This window comes from Prionailurus viverrinus, chromosome D3, assembly GCF_022837055.1.
Source record: "Prionailurus viverrinus isolate Anna chromosome D3, UM_Priviv_1.0, whole genome shotgun sequence".
In the NCBI taxonomy this organism is placed as follows: domain Eukaryota; kingdom Metazoa; phylum Chordata; class Mammalia; order Carnivora; family Felidae; genus Prionailurus; species Prionailurus viverrinus.
The window spans coordinates 25,908,064-25,922,992 of NC_062572.1; the positions used below are offsets into that span (position 1 = coordinate 25,908,064).

Here is a 14,929-nt window from a genome sequence, read left to right on the forward strand (position 1 = left end):
CCAAGCCCAGACCAGCTTCCCTTGTTCCACCCGTCTCTCTCCCCCAGGCCACGCAGATGCCACGGGTGAGTAAGACAATACGGCCTGTGGACTCACACAGACCTGGGTTTGGATTCCGACGCTTCACTTTCTCGCTGTGTGACCTTGGCTCCGATAGGATCGCTGAGGGAATAAACGAGATGAGCCAGTGAGAAGGCCCCGGGACCTGCCACAGGGCCTGTGCTCTGTCCACTGGTGTCCCCTTGGGCCCGCTTGTGCCCAGCCCGTCCCTATCCGTCCACGAGGGGAGACTGAGCTGTGACAACCTCCTTCTGGGGGGAGGGGTCACCCATCTCTCCTGGCCTGATGTGGCTGACTCACTCTGCCTTGGAGGGCCCACGTTTCTCTTTTGCTGCATCGTAGATACATTCTGGAATGATTTTTTTAAACGTTTATTTATTTTTGAGGCAGAGAGAGACAGAGCATGAACGGGGGAGGGTCAGAGAGAGAGGGAGACACAGAATCTGAAACAGGCTCCAGGTTCCGAGCTGTCAGCACAGAGTCCGACACGGGGCTCAAACCCACGAACCGTGAGATCGTGACTTGAGCCGAAGTCGGACGCTTAACCGACTGAGCCACCCAGGCGCCCCTACTGACTTTTAAATAAGAAGGCAGGGAGGAGGGAGGTGGCCCGAGAAGGAATACCAGGGACACAGTGAACAGGGAGGACATTTCTGATTCCTTAAGGGTCTTCACAGATTAGCAGCATTGTTCACATATAAACATGTTTCTAGGAAGCATGTATTGAGTGCCTACTGGGTGCCTGGATGCTCCTTCCTACTTGTGTGAACTTACATAGACAAGTGACGTCATCTCTATAAGCCTCAGGTTCAGGGTCAGCCAACTTTCACTGTAGAGGGCCTGAGAGTGAATATTTTACGTTGATGGGTTATAGAGTCTCTGTCACAACTACTCAAATCTGCCCTCGTAGCATGAAACAGTCATGGACTAAATGTAAGTGTTTGAGCGCGACCGTGTACCAATAAAACTTTATTGATAAAGTCAGACAGTGGGCCGGACTTGATCCATGAACTGTAGGTTGCTGACCCTGGCAGGTCCTTCACCTGTGAAAAAGGGGTTGGGAGAATAGAAGCCGTCCTCCAGGGTTATGGTGAGGGATGAAGTTGTGACAGGTATTAACTCTAATTGTTGTCTGTTATTGTTAATGTTATTGTATTCATTCTCCCAGCTGCTCTGCCCGGTAGGTGTGTGGTCTCATTTCACACATGGGGAAACTCAGATGCAGAGAGATCAGGGAACTTCCCCTCGATGCTTCTGCTTACCGTTGGATAACCCGGGATGTGTGTCTTTTGTGCCTTGGTTTCCCCACCAGTGTCCTCAGAGAGAATTCGTTTATGTAAATGCACAGGGCACGATGTTCACGTCCATCGTGTGGAAGGGAGGTAGAGGCACAGAGAGGTGGAGCGGAGTGCCTTGCAGAGGTCATCAGCTGAGGCATGGCAAGATGGAAGTGGGGTTCTTGGGGACCCGGGTTATAGGCGTCTGACTCAGAAGCTGCTGGGGAGGAACGGCCCATCCAGTTAGACCAGAGCTCTCCCAGAGTACCATTCTCTCGGGGTTGGGCTCGGACCCCCCTCTTGTTGAGAGTGGTGGAACACAAAGGACCCTGTCCCCAGTGGAATGCGTTTCTAAGTCAGGTGTCCCATGCTAAGGCTGGAATGGATGAGGTGGGAGCTTCTTATTCGTTTTGACAGATTCCCAACGCCCCTCTCCGGCTCACAAGCCTACTTTGGCTCCCTTCTGCTCTCAGGAACAGAGCCACTTCCTGGGGCGTCCAGGGTCCCCTGTGACTGGCTTCATTTCAACTTTGCAGATTTCTCCTCCTCCCTGTCCCCCACGCCTTGAATCGGGGCCCCTGAGCTGGCCTCTTGTTCTTCCCAGTGACGGCACTGGCCTGGGGTGTACCTCTTGCTTCTCTCGCTGCGAAGCTTTATGTGCATTCGTAAGCCCCCCTGTATGCCCTTTCCTCTGTGAATTCTTCCCAGATACCCCCACCTGTGCCCTGCGTCGATGACACAGGCCAGCCTTTTGCTGTGGGAGCGACAACGCTGTTTTGCGCTTACGTGTTTGTGGAGTAACTCTCCATCAGTCTGAGAACTCTGGGTGGGGGTGCTGGGAGCTCTGTGCTGGGATCACTTCTCCGAGTCCCGTGCCCCGCATACAGCTGGGCACACCTGTTCAGTAGTGATGCTTTGGCCCATCGCCCTCCTGTCATTGCTGTCTCGAGGGCCCCCTCTTCCAGGCTGTCCGAGGAAGCCTCAGGTTTGGAGAATGATGATGGGAACGGGACGAGGGTCCTGTGGGTACCAGGCACCTGGGTACCAGCCTGTTGCCCCTGTCGGCAAGGCAGGAATGACCGGACACATTTTTTCAGGTGAGGAAGTGGAGACTCAGGTCGAGGAGCAGGGTCCCCCAGCCTGACGGTTGGCAGGGTTGGGATTTGAACCCAAGCCCCTGTCTGCAAAGCACGTGACTCTTCCACAACTGACCCCCGTGCAGAGCCCTTCCTCGGGGACGCAGAAGCACTACAGGACACACAGCCCCCCACCGTGGGAGGACCGCAGAGCTGCCGTAGGCCCCGGATGGGTGGGCGGGGCAGGTGTCCCCGAGAGCCTCCACCCAAAGCATCAGCACTTTAAAAACTGTTTTAAATTCCGAGGTGTCGCTAAATCTGGCCTCTCCTTCCGTGGGCTGAAAGCGACGAGGCTCTACCTCAACAGGAACGTGTGTGTGTATTTGTTTCAGTTTAGTTTAGTATATTTGTTGAAGGGCCCACCGCACGCCAGGCAGGGTGCTGGGGGCTCCGGGGAGGTGTCTACCCTGGCGCTGGGTCGCTCCCAGGACACAGGTGCGCAGGCGGGAGCCCAGAGAGGGGCAGCATCCTGCCCAGGGCCATCCAGCACTAGGTTGGCCAGGGGTGGCCGGGGGTGGCTCCGGTGCCAAGGGGAACGAATTGCCAGTGAGAAGGCGAGAGAAAACAGAGGGTTGGGAGCACTCTGCCAGAGATGGGGGCTGGAGAGTGTCTCAAATCTAACAAACCTACTAGAGACGCCGATAGCAGCATCTGTCTGTCCGGGCGTCCTTGGTGCCTGGCAGGGTGCTAACTGCTCTGCTTGCGATCCCGCCGGACCCTTCTGGTGGTTCTCTCAGAATAATACTGCCTCCGTCCCCATTTCACGGATGAGAACACAGGCTGGGGGGGCAGCTCGCGTCCCCAAGGCCGAGGCTGAAACCTGGCGCTTTGGACTCTGTGGGCCGTGAGTGGTCTTCCTGCTCTGGCCCCCTTGCTGGGTCACTGTGGGCACTGTCAGAAGGAAGGGGCAGGCTCAGGGGTCGGCCTGAAGCCCCCCCCCTCCCCAGCCTGTCACGTCTCTGCAGCACACAGGCCGGGAGTGGCCCGGGGGGTGCACGGGGCTGCATCTGTCACAGGTCACTGGCTGTGTGTCCAGAGGCGCCAGGAGAGGGAGCCCGATCGGAGGCTCGGGCTGGGGTGAGGGGCCTGCCCCGTCCATCCCGGGGAGTCTGGGCCTCCGATGCCACCCCGTCTCCTCCTCCAGGGCTGCAGAAGGTCTCTGGCATTCAGCCCCCACCCCCCATTCCCAGCGCTCAGCAGCCTGGTCCCCATGATGCCCTTGCTGCTTCGCCTCAGTGGAGCCCTCAGCCAGTTCTCAATCTAAATGACAGCTGCCCTCAGCCAAGTCAACTCCAATTAATTTCCGAAGCCTTCCAGGGGCCTGGCCGAGCCTCGCACCAGACTCCGTTGTCCCGGCGGGCCAGCGCAAGCCCCTTCTTCACCCTTGTGGGGCTGGAGAAGGTGGGGCCTCACAGGGTCCCCCCTGATCGTTGGTGGGGGGGGCCCTTTCTACCTCTCGGGAGCCTCCGTGCAAGCTCCGTGTTGCCCCCATCAGAGGGGGCTGATGTGGAAACTCAGGCAGCGTCCGTGGAGAAAACATCGGATGGGGCCTCAGGTTTTGTCCTTGGCTACTCTGTCACCCGGGTCATTCTCATCCCATCTGTGAGCCTTAGGATCCTTCCCCAAAAAGCAAGCGTTGGTTTCCGGGAAAGACGGGGAAGAGGGGAGGGAGGGAGAGAGAGCACCAGAGACTCAGAGAGAGACAGAGAACAAGGGAGACTGAGAAAGAATAGTGCGCGGGTGTTGAGAAGGAGCCGGAAAGAGGAGGGACGGGGGTTGGGGGGGGTAACACCTGCCACCTTGGCTGGAATGTTTTACTTTTTCATGTGACTTTGATGCACCCACACACGTTGGCATCAGACAGACCTGGGAGTGACCCAGGCTCAGCCACTGGCTAGCTGTGTGACCGTGGGTCAGCGACGTCCCCTCTCTGAACCTCCGTTTCCTCCCCTGTGAAATGAGCTGGGGTGTCGGGCCCTCTCTCCCCAGGTGTTGGCGTCATCTGATGAGATACGGGCCGAGGCCCGGCCCGCAGGGAGCCTGAGGTCAGTGCTCCCTCTTAACATCCCTGGAGCTGATGGGACTGGGGACATGGGACATGGTCATCTTTTTCCTTTCCTCATTTGTCACAGTGACACAGAAGCCGTCCTTGAAGGGCGGGCAGAGAAAGGGTAGGGGATGCCGGCAGATGCCCGGATGGGGAGTCAGTCAGGCCGCCAGCCACCAGCCCCCCCGTTCCTGATCCCTGAGGTTGCGGGTGCCGTTTCCTGGGGCTTATTCAGGCCGAGTATCTTAGTGCCCCTCACGTGGGGATACTTCCTGCCCACGTTGAATGTAAAATCTCATTTCCCCAAAGGAATAAAAAGAGTCAAGGAGGTTGTATATCTGTCTACTATCAGTCATCTTAGAGAGGCCCAAATAGGCCCAGAGGGGGAGAGTGACCTGCCCAAGGTCACACAACAAAGCATAAAATATGTAACAAATCCTTATCGGGTGCCTACTGTGAGCCAGGGACCAGAGGGACAGCTGGGATCCTCGTGGGTGTGTCTGCCTTCAGGGCCCCTAGGCCAGGCTCCTCTGACAGGGACTGGACACAGGAGGGATTGTCATCCTCTTCTACAGATGGGGAAACTGAGGCTCAGCAAGTTGAGCCGGCCCAAGGTCACGGAGCTGGTGAGATTCAGATGGGGGTGGGATGTGAATCTAGGCTTCAGTGCACGCAGAGCCGGGACTCCCCCAAAGCTGCCGAGTGTGGGGGAGGATTGGTGTGGGGCTTTGGGTTTGCCACTTTCCGGCTTGGTTCGTGGCTCTGTGGATGGACTCTCTTTGTGCAGCCCGGCATCCGGTTTAGATTTGCTGTTCCTGCTCTGAGCCCAAAGTGGGTGAGTCTCCTGGAGCCTGTGTACCTCCCCGGAGGAGGGGACACGGCCCGGGGGCGCACTGTGGACGGGCAGCCGAGGAGGGGTCCGCTTTGGGGTTGTGGGGCTCTGCGGAAGGGTTCCAGCTGGGTGGTAGGGGTCCCCCACATCCCCAGGGGCGGGTTCTTGGAGATGGGCCTTAGTGCTGCCTTAGAAAGGGGACTTTGGCCACCCCTGGGCAAGACTCCCTTCCGTGGCTTCTGTCTGCTGTGATAGCTGGTGGCCGTTACCTGAGCACCTGCCGCGTGCCGGGCACCGGAGAGCCTGGTGTGACTGGGCAACGAGTGGGGTGCTGTCCTTGTCCCATTTCACGGGGAAGGAAGCTGAGGCTCAGAGAGGGACAGTGATTTGCCCGAGGTCAGCCTGCTGGGGAAGTGCCAGGGACCAAGATGCAGCCCTTGGTCATCTGACTCCGAACCACCCCCACCCCCACCCCACCATGATGTTTTCCATCTTTGGCTGCTTGTTACAGAGGGGCCCTGAACCCGGGACTCCCCCTCTGCCAGGGTGAGATGTATCAGTGCTAGGGGGTTACTGGTGCTATCCTTGCCACTGGGAGACCTGGGGACAGAGGTGCCATCTGTGAGCAGGGAGAGGGGTCACATGCCTCAGAGTAGGGACGTCAGAGAAACGTTGCCAAAAGGCTGACAGCCAGGTGGATGGTGGGAGTCAGCAGGGGTGAGGAGGAGAGGGTGTTCTAGGCAGAAGGAACGTCAGGAGCAGGGTTGTGGAGGTGGGAAGGATCAGGGCTCTGTTGAGACTCTGAGGCTGGAGGCCCAAGAGGGGAGCAGGCCAGGTTATGCAGAGCTGGGAGCTTTATCTTGGGGGCCCTGGGGAGCCATGGAAGGCTTAAGCAGGAGAGGGGCCTGCTCTGGTTGACGCTTTAGGAAAGTCACCTGACTCACAGCGGGGGGAAATGGGCTTGGGGGCCAGCACAAGGCCACCGCAGGCGGGAGACAGTGGGGGCCTGGACCGGGGTGGAGGCAGGGGGGCAGGAGAGAAGCAGGTGGATTTTGGAGGCAGCCTCTTCCCTCCCTGGTGCCTGGACTCTGGGGCCTGGGCAGGAGTGAAAGGCGATGTTCAATGTCCAGAGCTAGCCGGGCCTCTCTTGGAGATGGGGAACAGGAGCCAGGAGAATCACAGACGTGTCTGGGGGCCCACGGGACTCCCAGGCTGCAGGACAGAAGGGCCGATGGGACGTGGCCCAACCCCGTGGCTCCCCGGCCAGCTTCTGCTTCCAGGCCCAGGGGCCCAGCCCCCCCCCCCCCCCCCCCCCCCCCAGCTGAGTGGCAGCTGTCAGACGCCAGTGTCTCCCCCTGCCAGGTCCAAATAAAGGAAAAACCAAAATACATTTCCCTTTGTCGGAATCCGGTGAGGGTGAGTCGGGCGAGAGTCATTCGCTATTGTGTGCTGGGGCCCACACTGCTCCTTACATAAGCTTTGAGTTAAAAATACGCACGGAATTCTAATTTGCCTGCTCCGCCTGGGATCGCACCCCGGTCCCCCCACCCGTTGGTGGGCAGGGGGTGGGGCAGACACCCCCCCCGCCCCCGCGCCCACGGAGACGAAGAGACGGTCCCGTGGCCAGTATCCCCTGCTGGCGTATGGGCAGTATTAGGTCTGATGCCTGCAAGGCCCTGGGCTGTTGACGAACAGTGAGGGTAATAATCCTGAGAGCAGCTAACCTTTTGGGGAGGCTCCTCATGTGCTCAATCTTCGCCCGTGTTATCTCCATTAATCCTCCCAGAAGCCCGTGAACTTGGTTCCTATTTTACAGCACAGGTTAGCACCTTGCTCAGGCCGCACCCTGGATCAGCACCCGGGGGGCCCTTGATCTGGGTGCCAGTTGGGAGGCCACCCTGACCTCCACAGCCCCCTCCCCCATACCTCCGGCCTTCCGTATGGAGGGCGGCAACGGGGGGGGGGGTGTGGGCAGGAGGTGGCCTGGCAGAAGTCCCCTTTCTGAGGGTTCGAGGACAGAGGGGTAGGTGGTACTGTGTCACCAAGCCCTGCCTCGGGGCGGGGGGGGCGGGGGCGGGCAGCTGCCCCCACCAAGCTCACGACCCCTGGGCCACGTGCCTCATGCGAATTGGAACCCAGCCCTGGGGATACTGAGTGCAGGGCAAGGCGGTGACAAGGTCTGTTTTGCGGACTCTGAAAAAGAAAGCTCAGTCAGTCCCCTCCGTGGGTGTGGGCGGCCTCCCCAGAAGTGAAATCAACAACGAGGTGTCCCCAGGGAGACAAATGCGTGTCTTTTCCCCTCCTCCCTCCAACCCAGGCCAAAGGGGTCCCCGGGCCGTCCTGGCAGGCCCTGCGGGTCTCCCCGCTCAGGCAGGGAGTGTGCTTGCTGTGTGCTAGGCCGCGTGCTAAGCCTTTTACATGGATCATTTCATTTAATCCTCGTAACTGCCTCCATGGCGGCCAGTCCTATTATTTCCCCCATTTTCTGGGGCTGAGGTTCTGGGGGCTCAAGTGAAGTTCGCAGAAGTCCTGTGCTCCGCAAACGGCAGGCGCTGTCATTGTTGAACCCGGTAAGGGAATATGGCATCACTTGGGTTACTCGTGTGCTCGCTGCTTTTGCACCGGCTCGGGGTCCTGCCTTTCCCCTCGTGGAATTTACTGACCCCTGTCGTGGCCGGAGAAGCACGGAAGGCAAAACCCGACACGGTCTCATGTTCACAGTGGGGTGAGCTGGAGCAGCCGGTACCCCGATACCATGATTCCAAGTTGGTGGCAAAAACGACCAAGTCAAGTGCTGAGTTTGTTAAGGGAGGGGGAGCTGAGGAAGGGCGGATCGCTCAGCTAGGATTTGTTCTGCGCATGAAGGAAGACCGGCGGGGGGGGGGGGGGGGGGCAGCTCCAGGCCTTGCCCCTGGATTGGGGACTGAGGTGGTCTGTTCTGGCCAAGAGGGGAATGTCCTTAAAAACTGCCCCGCAGCCCTTTCTTGCTGGGCGGGCGTGACATCGGGTCCCGTGACCCCAAAGCTCCTCCCCTTGGCCCCTGTGCTGCCTGCACAGGGGGGAGGCACATTCAGGGTGACACATTTTGAGTTGATGCCTCAAGGACTGACCCCCACATGCACACTGTTATCCCCTCTTTTTCTTGTATGGTCTCCCCAAGCCGCTCTGAGATGGGCCTGCCAGGGATCACCATCCCCAAGTTACAGATGGAGAAACTGAGACTCTGCAGATGGGGCCAGCTGCCCAGGTATGGGGGATCTGGGATTCCACCTCAGCCCAGCCCTTGGGGAATCCTGGACTAAAAGGAGAGGGCTGGTCCAAGCTGGTGGCCTGGCCCCCCCGCGACCCCGGGGCAGTTCCATGCCCTCTGGGGCCTCAGTCTTCCCATCTGTCAAATAGGGATGAGGCTCACTTCACGGCCTACAGGTCCCAACAGAGCACCTCCTGTGCATGGGGTGCTGTGGCAAACAGACAGACCTTCTCCCCTCTGCAGGCACAGTCCGACGGGGGAGGCCGAGAGCTAACAAGTGGAAAATGTGACACTCCACATCAGTTTCCGCGGTGCGCTGAGCAGCTGCAGGGTCTCCCCTGACCCTGTGAGCTCAGCAAGGGGTGGTTGTATCTCTGGGTCCTGGCCTGGGGGGCCGCATGCCTGCCCCCCGGGGGAGCGGGGAGTGAGGGCCTCTCTCGAGTAGGGGCAGGCCCTGACTTGAGGCCGATTCCATGGGACTGATTTATACGCAGCCGGAGGGGGGTGGGTGGGGGGGGGGGTGGGGGGGGGTAGCGGCAGACCTAGGGCGTCCCCCCGGCTGGAATGAATCCGGAGGGAGGATGAGTTTGGTCATGCTTTGGGGTTGTCAGGAACTGAAGAATAATATTCTCTCTTAAAAATATTCCCCGTGGATATCAGACTCTCTGGCTCGTCCCAGGCAGAAGCTGGGGAATCGTGGGCCCATACTCTGTGACATTGGGCGAGGCCCTCCCCCACTCTGAGCCCCCAGGTGGGGAGAAGGGGCACCCAGCTGCTGGGCTTGTGGGGAGTGGGGGGACAGGATGAGATCACACACGGACAGGTTCAGCTGTATGCCTGACACTCCCTCCTTAAATCCTCCCCAAGTAAGAGGAGCAGCTATTTCTAGAAACGGCACACGGCGTGTTTAAGAGTCATCCATAACTTGGCAATAAAGCGTCTTTAGGAAATGTGGCCGTTTGGGTCAGTCTGGAAGTGTCGCTCAGCAAACCCCGCTTCCAGAAGGGCCCCCAGGCCTCCTGCGTCTGAGCACAGAACTTGGAGAACGTTCCTTCATCTCGCGCCCTTCATCCTGCAGCCTCAGGGCAAGGGAGCCCGGCGGCAGGGCTTGGGCCTGGGTCTCGTCTTTCTCCGGCTGTGCAAACTTTGGCAGGGGGCCTCAGTTTCCTGTCTGTAAAATGGGCCCAGGCAACTGCTCTGTTGGCTCCTTGAGACGATGTGTGCGAAATGAAGTGAGGAAGCCCCTTCAGAATTTTCTCTCTCTCTGTCTCTCTGGCAGATGCTCCCCTCCCCCAATCCAGATCTCACAGTGCTTGGAGCAAAATCCCTTTTGCGCGGACCAGGGAGCAGGGCGTCACTGGGAGCAAGGCAAGCTTGGGCTCAAGAGCAGAGGTGTAGGGGCTGGAATCCGGGGCCCACTGTGTGCTAGGGGACCCTGAATCTGATGCCTCTAGCTTCGTGGGGTACCTTGTCCCCAGGAGGCCCTGGGCGTGGCATCAGCAGCGACACCACCACTAACAAGCTTTGAAACCTCTGGCTCAGCTTCCCCTTCTGTGAAATGGGAGCAAAGACTCCAGTCTCCTGGGCAGGAGCGGGCCCACGTGGCTAGTCCTAAGGTGGGGACGAGGCTTGGGGGCCTCTGGATGGCTGCAAGGACCCCTCACCTCCTGGCCGCCCCAGAAACGGATGGCAGTCCCAACAGCCCCGTCTGGGGAGTGCTCTGTGCGCCAGGCCTTTATAAGGCCCGAGGGAGGTGACATTGCCCCCACCTGGGGGGCGATGAGGAACTGAGGCTCGGAGAGAGCCGGGGAATGTGGCAGGGATTAGGGGCTCAAGCCCCAGCCTGTGACTCCACCGAGGCTGTCTCCTGATCTTGCTGTCTACCCCAGGAGGGGGAGGAAGATGGTGTCTGCCTTATCCGAATCCTCCCTGATCCGCAAGGCTAGTGCCGTGCCTGGCACATAGTAGGGACTCCGTAAAGGCTTGTTAACTGGATGAATGAGCCAGGGAGAGAGTCCTTCTCCCCAGTCCCAGCTCCTCCCAGCATGCCGGTCCTAAGCTGGGTGTCTCTGGGGCTCCAGGGTGGGAGCTCACTTAGTCACAGCCTGGCCCATTCTCTGGGAGGATTTTCTCTGCAGGCCGTGGCTCGGCTCCCAGGGGAGGCCTCCCCCCTTAATCCCGGAGGGCGGGCTGGGCGGGGTAACTCCTGCCTGGCACAGGGCCCTGGCCAGGCCTGCGCAACAGCACGCTGAGGAGGGCGGGCCGGTCACGGAGTTCAGTATCTGGGTGTGCTCCCTCGGCCGGAGCTGGGCCCCCACCCCCAATTCCAGCGCGTTAGCAGCCCCCGAAATGACTGTTCCATTCCTTCCTTGCCTTAGAACTCCCAGCTCGTGCTCTCTTTGAGTGTCATTCATACTAAGTTATGAGTGGTTGTCAGACTCTCTTGCCCCTCAAGTCTGTCGAACCCAGACATCACTATGATCGGTGGTGTTTCTGGTGCTGTGCGACTGAGAAGGAAATTGAAGGGATTTTCGCTGAGGGTGTAGGGGAGGAACCGACTCGCTCACCTGCACCAGCCCAAGTCCCTTTGTGAAGCAGCTGGGGTGGGCAAAGGACACTGGTCTCAGCAGTTTGCTGCTGTTTCAGGAAGTCCCCAGCACATAGTAGGCCCTTAGCGAGTGTCTGTCCAGAGGATGACAAGAGAATGAGCCGTGTTCTGGACCCTGACAGTCCTCCCCTCCACCCTTTGACCGTATAGCTGGCGAACTCCTACATATGCTTCAATGCCCAGTTTACATACCCCTCCTCCAGGAAGCCTTCCCAACTTATTCCACATCCAGTTAATCTTTTGGGAACTCTAGTCCGTCAGAGATGGGCAAACCCTGCCCAATTCTCCCATTTCCTGAAGGGAAACACCCGACCCCGAGCCAGGGGCCTACCCTTGGCGGAGGTCTCCCAGCCACGTCAGAGGCAACCTCAGGGGGATTTGAACCAGACATCTCTAGATCTCCTCGGAAGGTCTTCAGGCATGAAAAGAGGGCGTGGGCGGTGTCTGTCTTCCCACGCACGTCTCTCTGACTCTGCCCCCCCCCCCCCTTAGGGCCTCCTGCAGAGCGAGCAAGCTCCTAACCTTTCTTCCTTTTTTTTTCTGCAGCCCATGACCTCCCTGCAAATAAGGCCTCAGCCACCCAGCCGGGCAACCACTTGCAGTGCCTGTCTGTCCACTGCACAGACGACGTGGGTGACACCAAGGCCCGAGCCTCCGTGCCCACCTGGCGGTCTCTGCACTCCGACATTTCCAACAGATTCGGGACGTTCGTGGCAGCCCTGACTTGAATTGACAAGAAATGCCCCTCCCCCCCCCTCCCCCCCCCCCCCCCGGGCCCTTTCCTCCCCCCACCCCCCTCTCCTCCAGCCCCGGACCCCCTCCGCCCACCCCACCCCCCTGGTAATTTGAAAGGGCCACTATTGCTGAGTGGATGATTTTTTTTTTCTAGGTTGGTACCTGCTTAGTGGCATATGGACCGGAAAGGGTTAATTTAAAGGGGAAAAAAAAAAAGCCTCAAAAAATTTTTTTAAAAAAGAAACTTGTCTGCCACAGTATGTTACCAGTGTTAACCCTTCTGCAGTTAGCAAACTTTTGCTTCAGCCTTTTTCCTGCTAGATATAATTCCCGTTTTTCTGTAATCTTGGCATACGTTTTTTAGATGACCTCTTTCCTTGTTTTATTTTCATGCTGCTGTATGTCCAAAGCATTGTTATTTCATAATAAGACAAGAGTTACTTTCTTTTTTATTCTCTTTTATTCTTGTCCCTCTCCCCCTCCCCCCCACCCCACCGCCTTTTCTTTCTTTTTTTTTTTTTTTTTTTTTCTTTTTGCTTTGTTCACTGCTTATTAAAATGGAAATCCTGGAGAATAGTAGTTCTGGAAGATTGCCGGGTGAAAGTCAAATTGTCATCACGATGTTATATATTGACACCCAACTGTCATCAGTCAGGCAGGAGCCAAACAATTAATGCCCCCCTTAGGTCTTCCGCCTGGGATTTTGTTTTGTCTGTTCCCTAAGAAAATAGAGAGAGATATATTTTTTGTTCCTACAAACACACGCTCAGCCTTCAGCTCCGTTCTGTCTTCTGCTGGAAGCTGTCCTCTCTGCAACGGAGGTGATGATGTGTCCAGCCCGCTCAGTGGGAAGGAGTCGGAATGTTCAACAGTGGTGTTTTTTCTCTCCTTTTCTGGGCCTCTGTGCAAACGCCCAGGCTCTGAATTTTCATGCTATGCTAACCAGCCTTAGTGTGCATGGGGGATGGTGCCTTTCCAGCTTGCAGAGCCTCCGGGGGCTCCTGGCTCCCGCCCTGCTGCAGCCGGGCCGGGCTGGGGTGGTGGGTGCCCAAGTTAGGGGAGGATCAGTTCTTAGCCCTTGACCTTTGCCGACAACTGTTCCCATGCAGGCATTGTGGGAGGAAGGAGGTGGGTTGCGTGTATCTCCCTCACCTCTCCCATTCTGTCCCCACCTCCCCATCTGTGTTTTTCCCCTTCCAACCTGGGCAACCAACCTCCCATCCCTGGGAGGAATGGGGTGTTTGCCAGGGCAGGGAAGGAGCCCTCAGGCTCAGCCTGCCAAGCCCCCCTTCTCCGAACATGGGTGTATTTCTCTGCAGGGGTTTGCGGGCTCCTGCGGGTTATAGGAAGGAAACAATGAATAGAACCAATGACTTTGATTCCTGGGCCTTTTTATGTAAGCCCGGAATACCCCCCACCCATCTTTTGATTTAACGTCACCCTGTTGCAAAACAAGAGCCAAGTGCTATGTGCCTCACCAAGAAATAATCTCTCAGAGCCGAGAGGGGGGGCGGCTAGGTGAGTGGCATCAGAGAGCGGGGCTCCTGGACCCAGTGGGGGACCCAGAACGGCAGTCATTGGAAGCCCAGAGTTGGTGGGGCGGGCACCTTTGGGTGCTGTGGATGCCTACGAAAGGCTTGTATGGCTCGGCGGGGTGCGGGGGTGTGGGGGGGCTGTGGGGGGCACACAGATTCCAGGTGGGCCAGACAAGAAGCCGCGGATGGCCTCTCACCCACGTCAGTATCGCCCCTATTTGACTTCAGTTTTTGTTCAAGAGCAAGTCTTACTGAACGCCCCGTTTTGAGCCTTGCGTCCCCTCCCCTCTGCCCCCAGGTCCCCAAGAGTTCACAGACCTGGCTTTTTTGTTGTGTTTTAACAAGTGACCTGAAGGCTTGGGGCTCACCTTACAACACCCACACTTTATTTCAAAGAAATTTTCAGCGAAGGGAGAAGAGGGTCATCTCACTCTTTCCCCTCCCCCTCATCTTTCCCGCGAAGGCGGGGGCGGGATCCTTTTGGCTGGGGTCTTGAGACTAGAAGGTCCTTGCATGGACTGTCTGACCAGAGCCCTGGCCCCGGGCCCCGTAGAAGGCAAGCAGAAGCAAGGGGTTGTGAACTGATAAGCCTCCAGAAGGTGTGAACCGTTTTCTGCCTCCAGAGGAAAGAAAGAATGTCCCCCTTCCCCGGGCTGCAGGAGGGTCAGTCACAGTCTGAGCAGAACTCCACACCCCCTCTGATTCCTCCATGTACAACAGGTTGAAAGCTGCATCATTTTATTTTATTTTTTAAACAGGAATGATTTCTCCTTAATTGCTTAAGGCCGGGGAGCCAAGCGTCTTGACTTTCCCTGTGTTGAGTTCATTAGCACCTGGCCATCAGCTCAAGGTCCCCGCAACGTCGGAAACCCCTGAAGTTTTAAGCTTCCTCGCTCCCCACGACCCCAGAATGGAACAGCTTTAAAAATAGCCTTAAGCAAAAGGATGTTATTTCATTAAATTTGGTTTAATGGAAAGAATCAAAGCAAATTAAAAACACGCCCAACCCACGAGACTCCAAACACTGGTAATCGGTACTGCATAGCAAACTTTTTTTTGGGAAAGAAAACGAAAACGTTATTGCACATGTAAAATATGAAATCTTAACTCTGCTGTGTGTTAGGCAATCCTGTAATCTTTTTTGATTCTTAAAAGAAATTCATTTCTGAAATGCTTGGTTGGAAGACTGTGACAATAGCTCATGAAATTGAGTGTTATTTTTTTCTTTCTTTTTTAAAAAAAATATGTAAAGTGCAGTCTTCTGTATTCATGCATATTGTATATACCTGTATATGTTTTCCTGAGCAGCTAAATAACAATAAATATGACGTTAATGGTGACTGTGGTACATTTGTGGGCGGGGCTTTGCTTGCTTTTCCTCCTGCCCCCTCCTTTTTCCGTTGGTCTGTCCCAGGTTCCATGGGGGACGGGAGTGCAGGTCTGGATGCT

At 57.1% G+C, this 14,929-nt stretch overlaps 1 protein-coding gene across 1 annotated transcript in view; it reads left to right on the top strand.

Moving 5' to 3' along the window:
* Positions 1-13,585, top strand: part of MN1 (MN1 proto-oncogene, transcriptional regulator) — a 47,034-nt gene extending 33,449 nt beyond the window's left edge. The window contains exon 2 of the mRNA XM_047828774.1: positions 11,757-13,585. Within this exon, the coding sequence (XP_047684730.1) occupies positions 11,757-11,938 (182 nt within the window). The 3' untranslated portion in view covers positions 11,939-13,585. The remainder of the gene's footprint in view (positions 1-11,756) is intronic.
* The last annotated feature ends 1,344 nt before the right edge of the window (positions 13,586-14,929 follow it).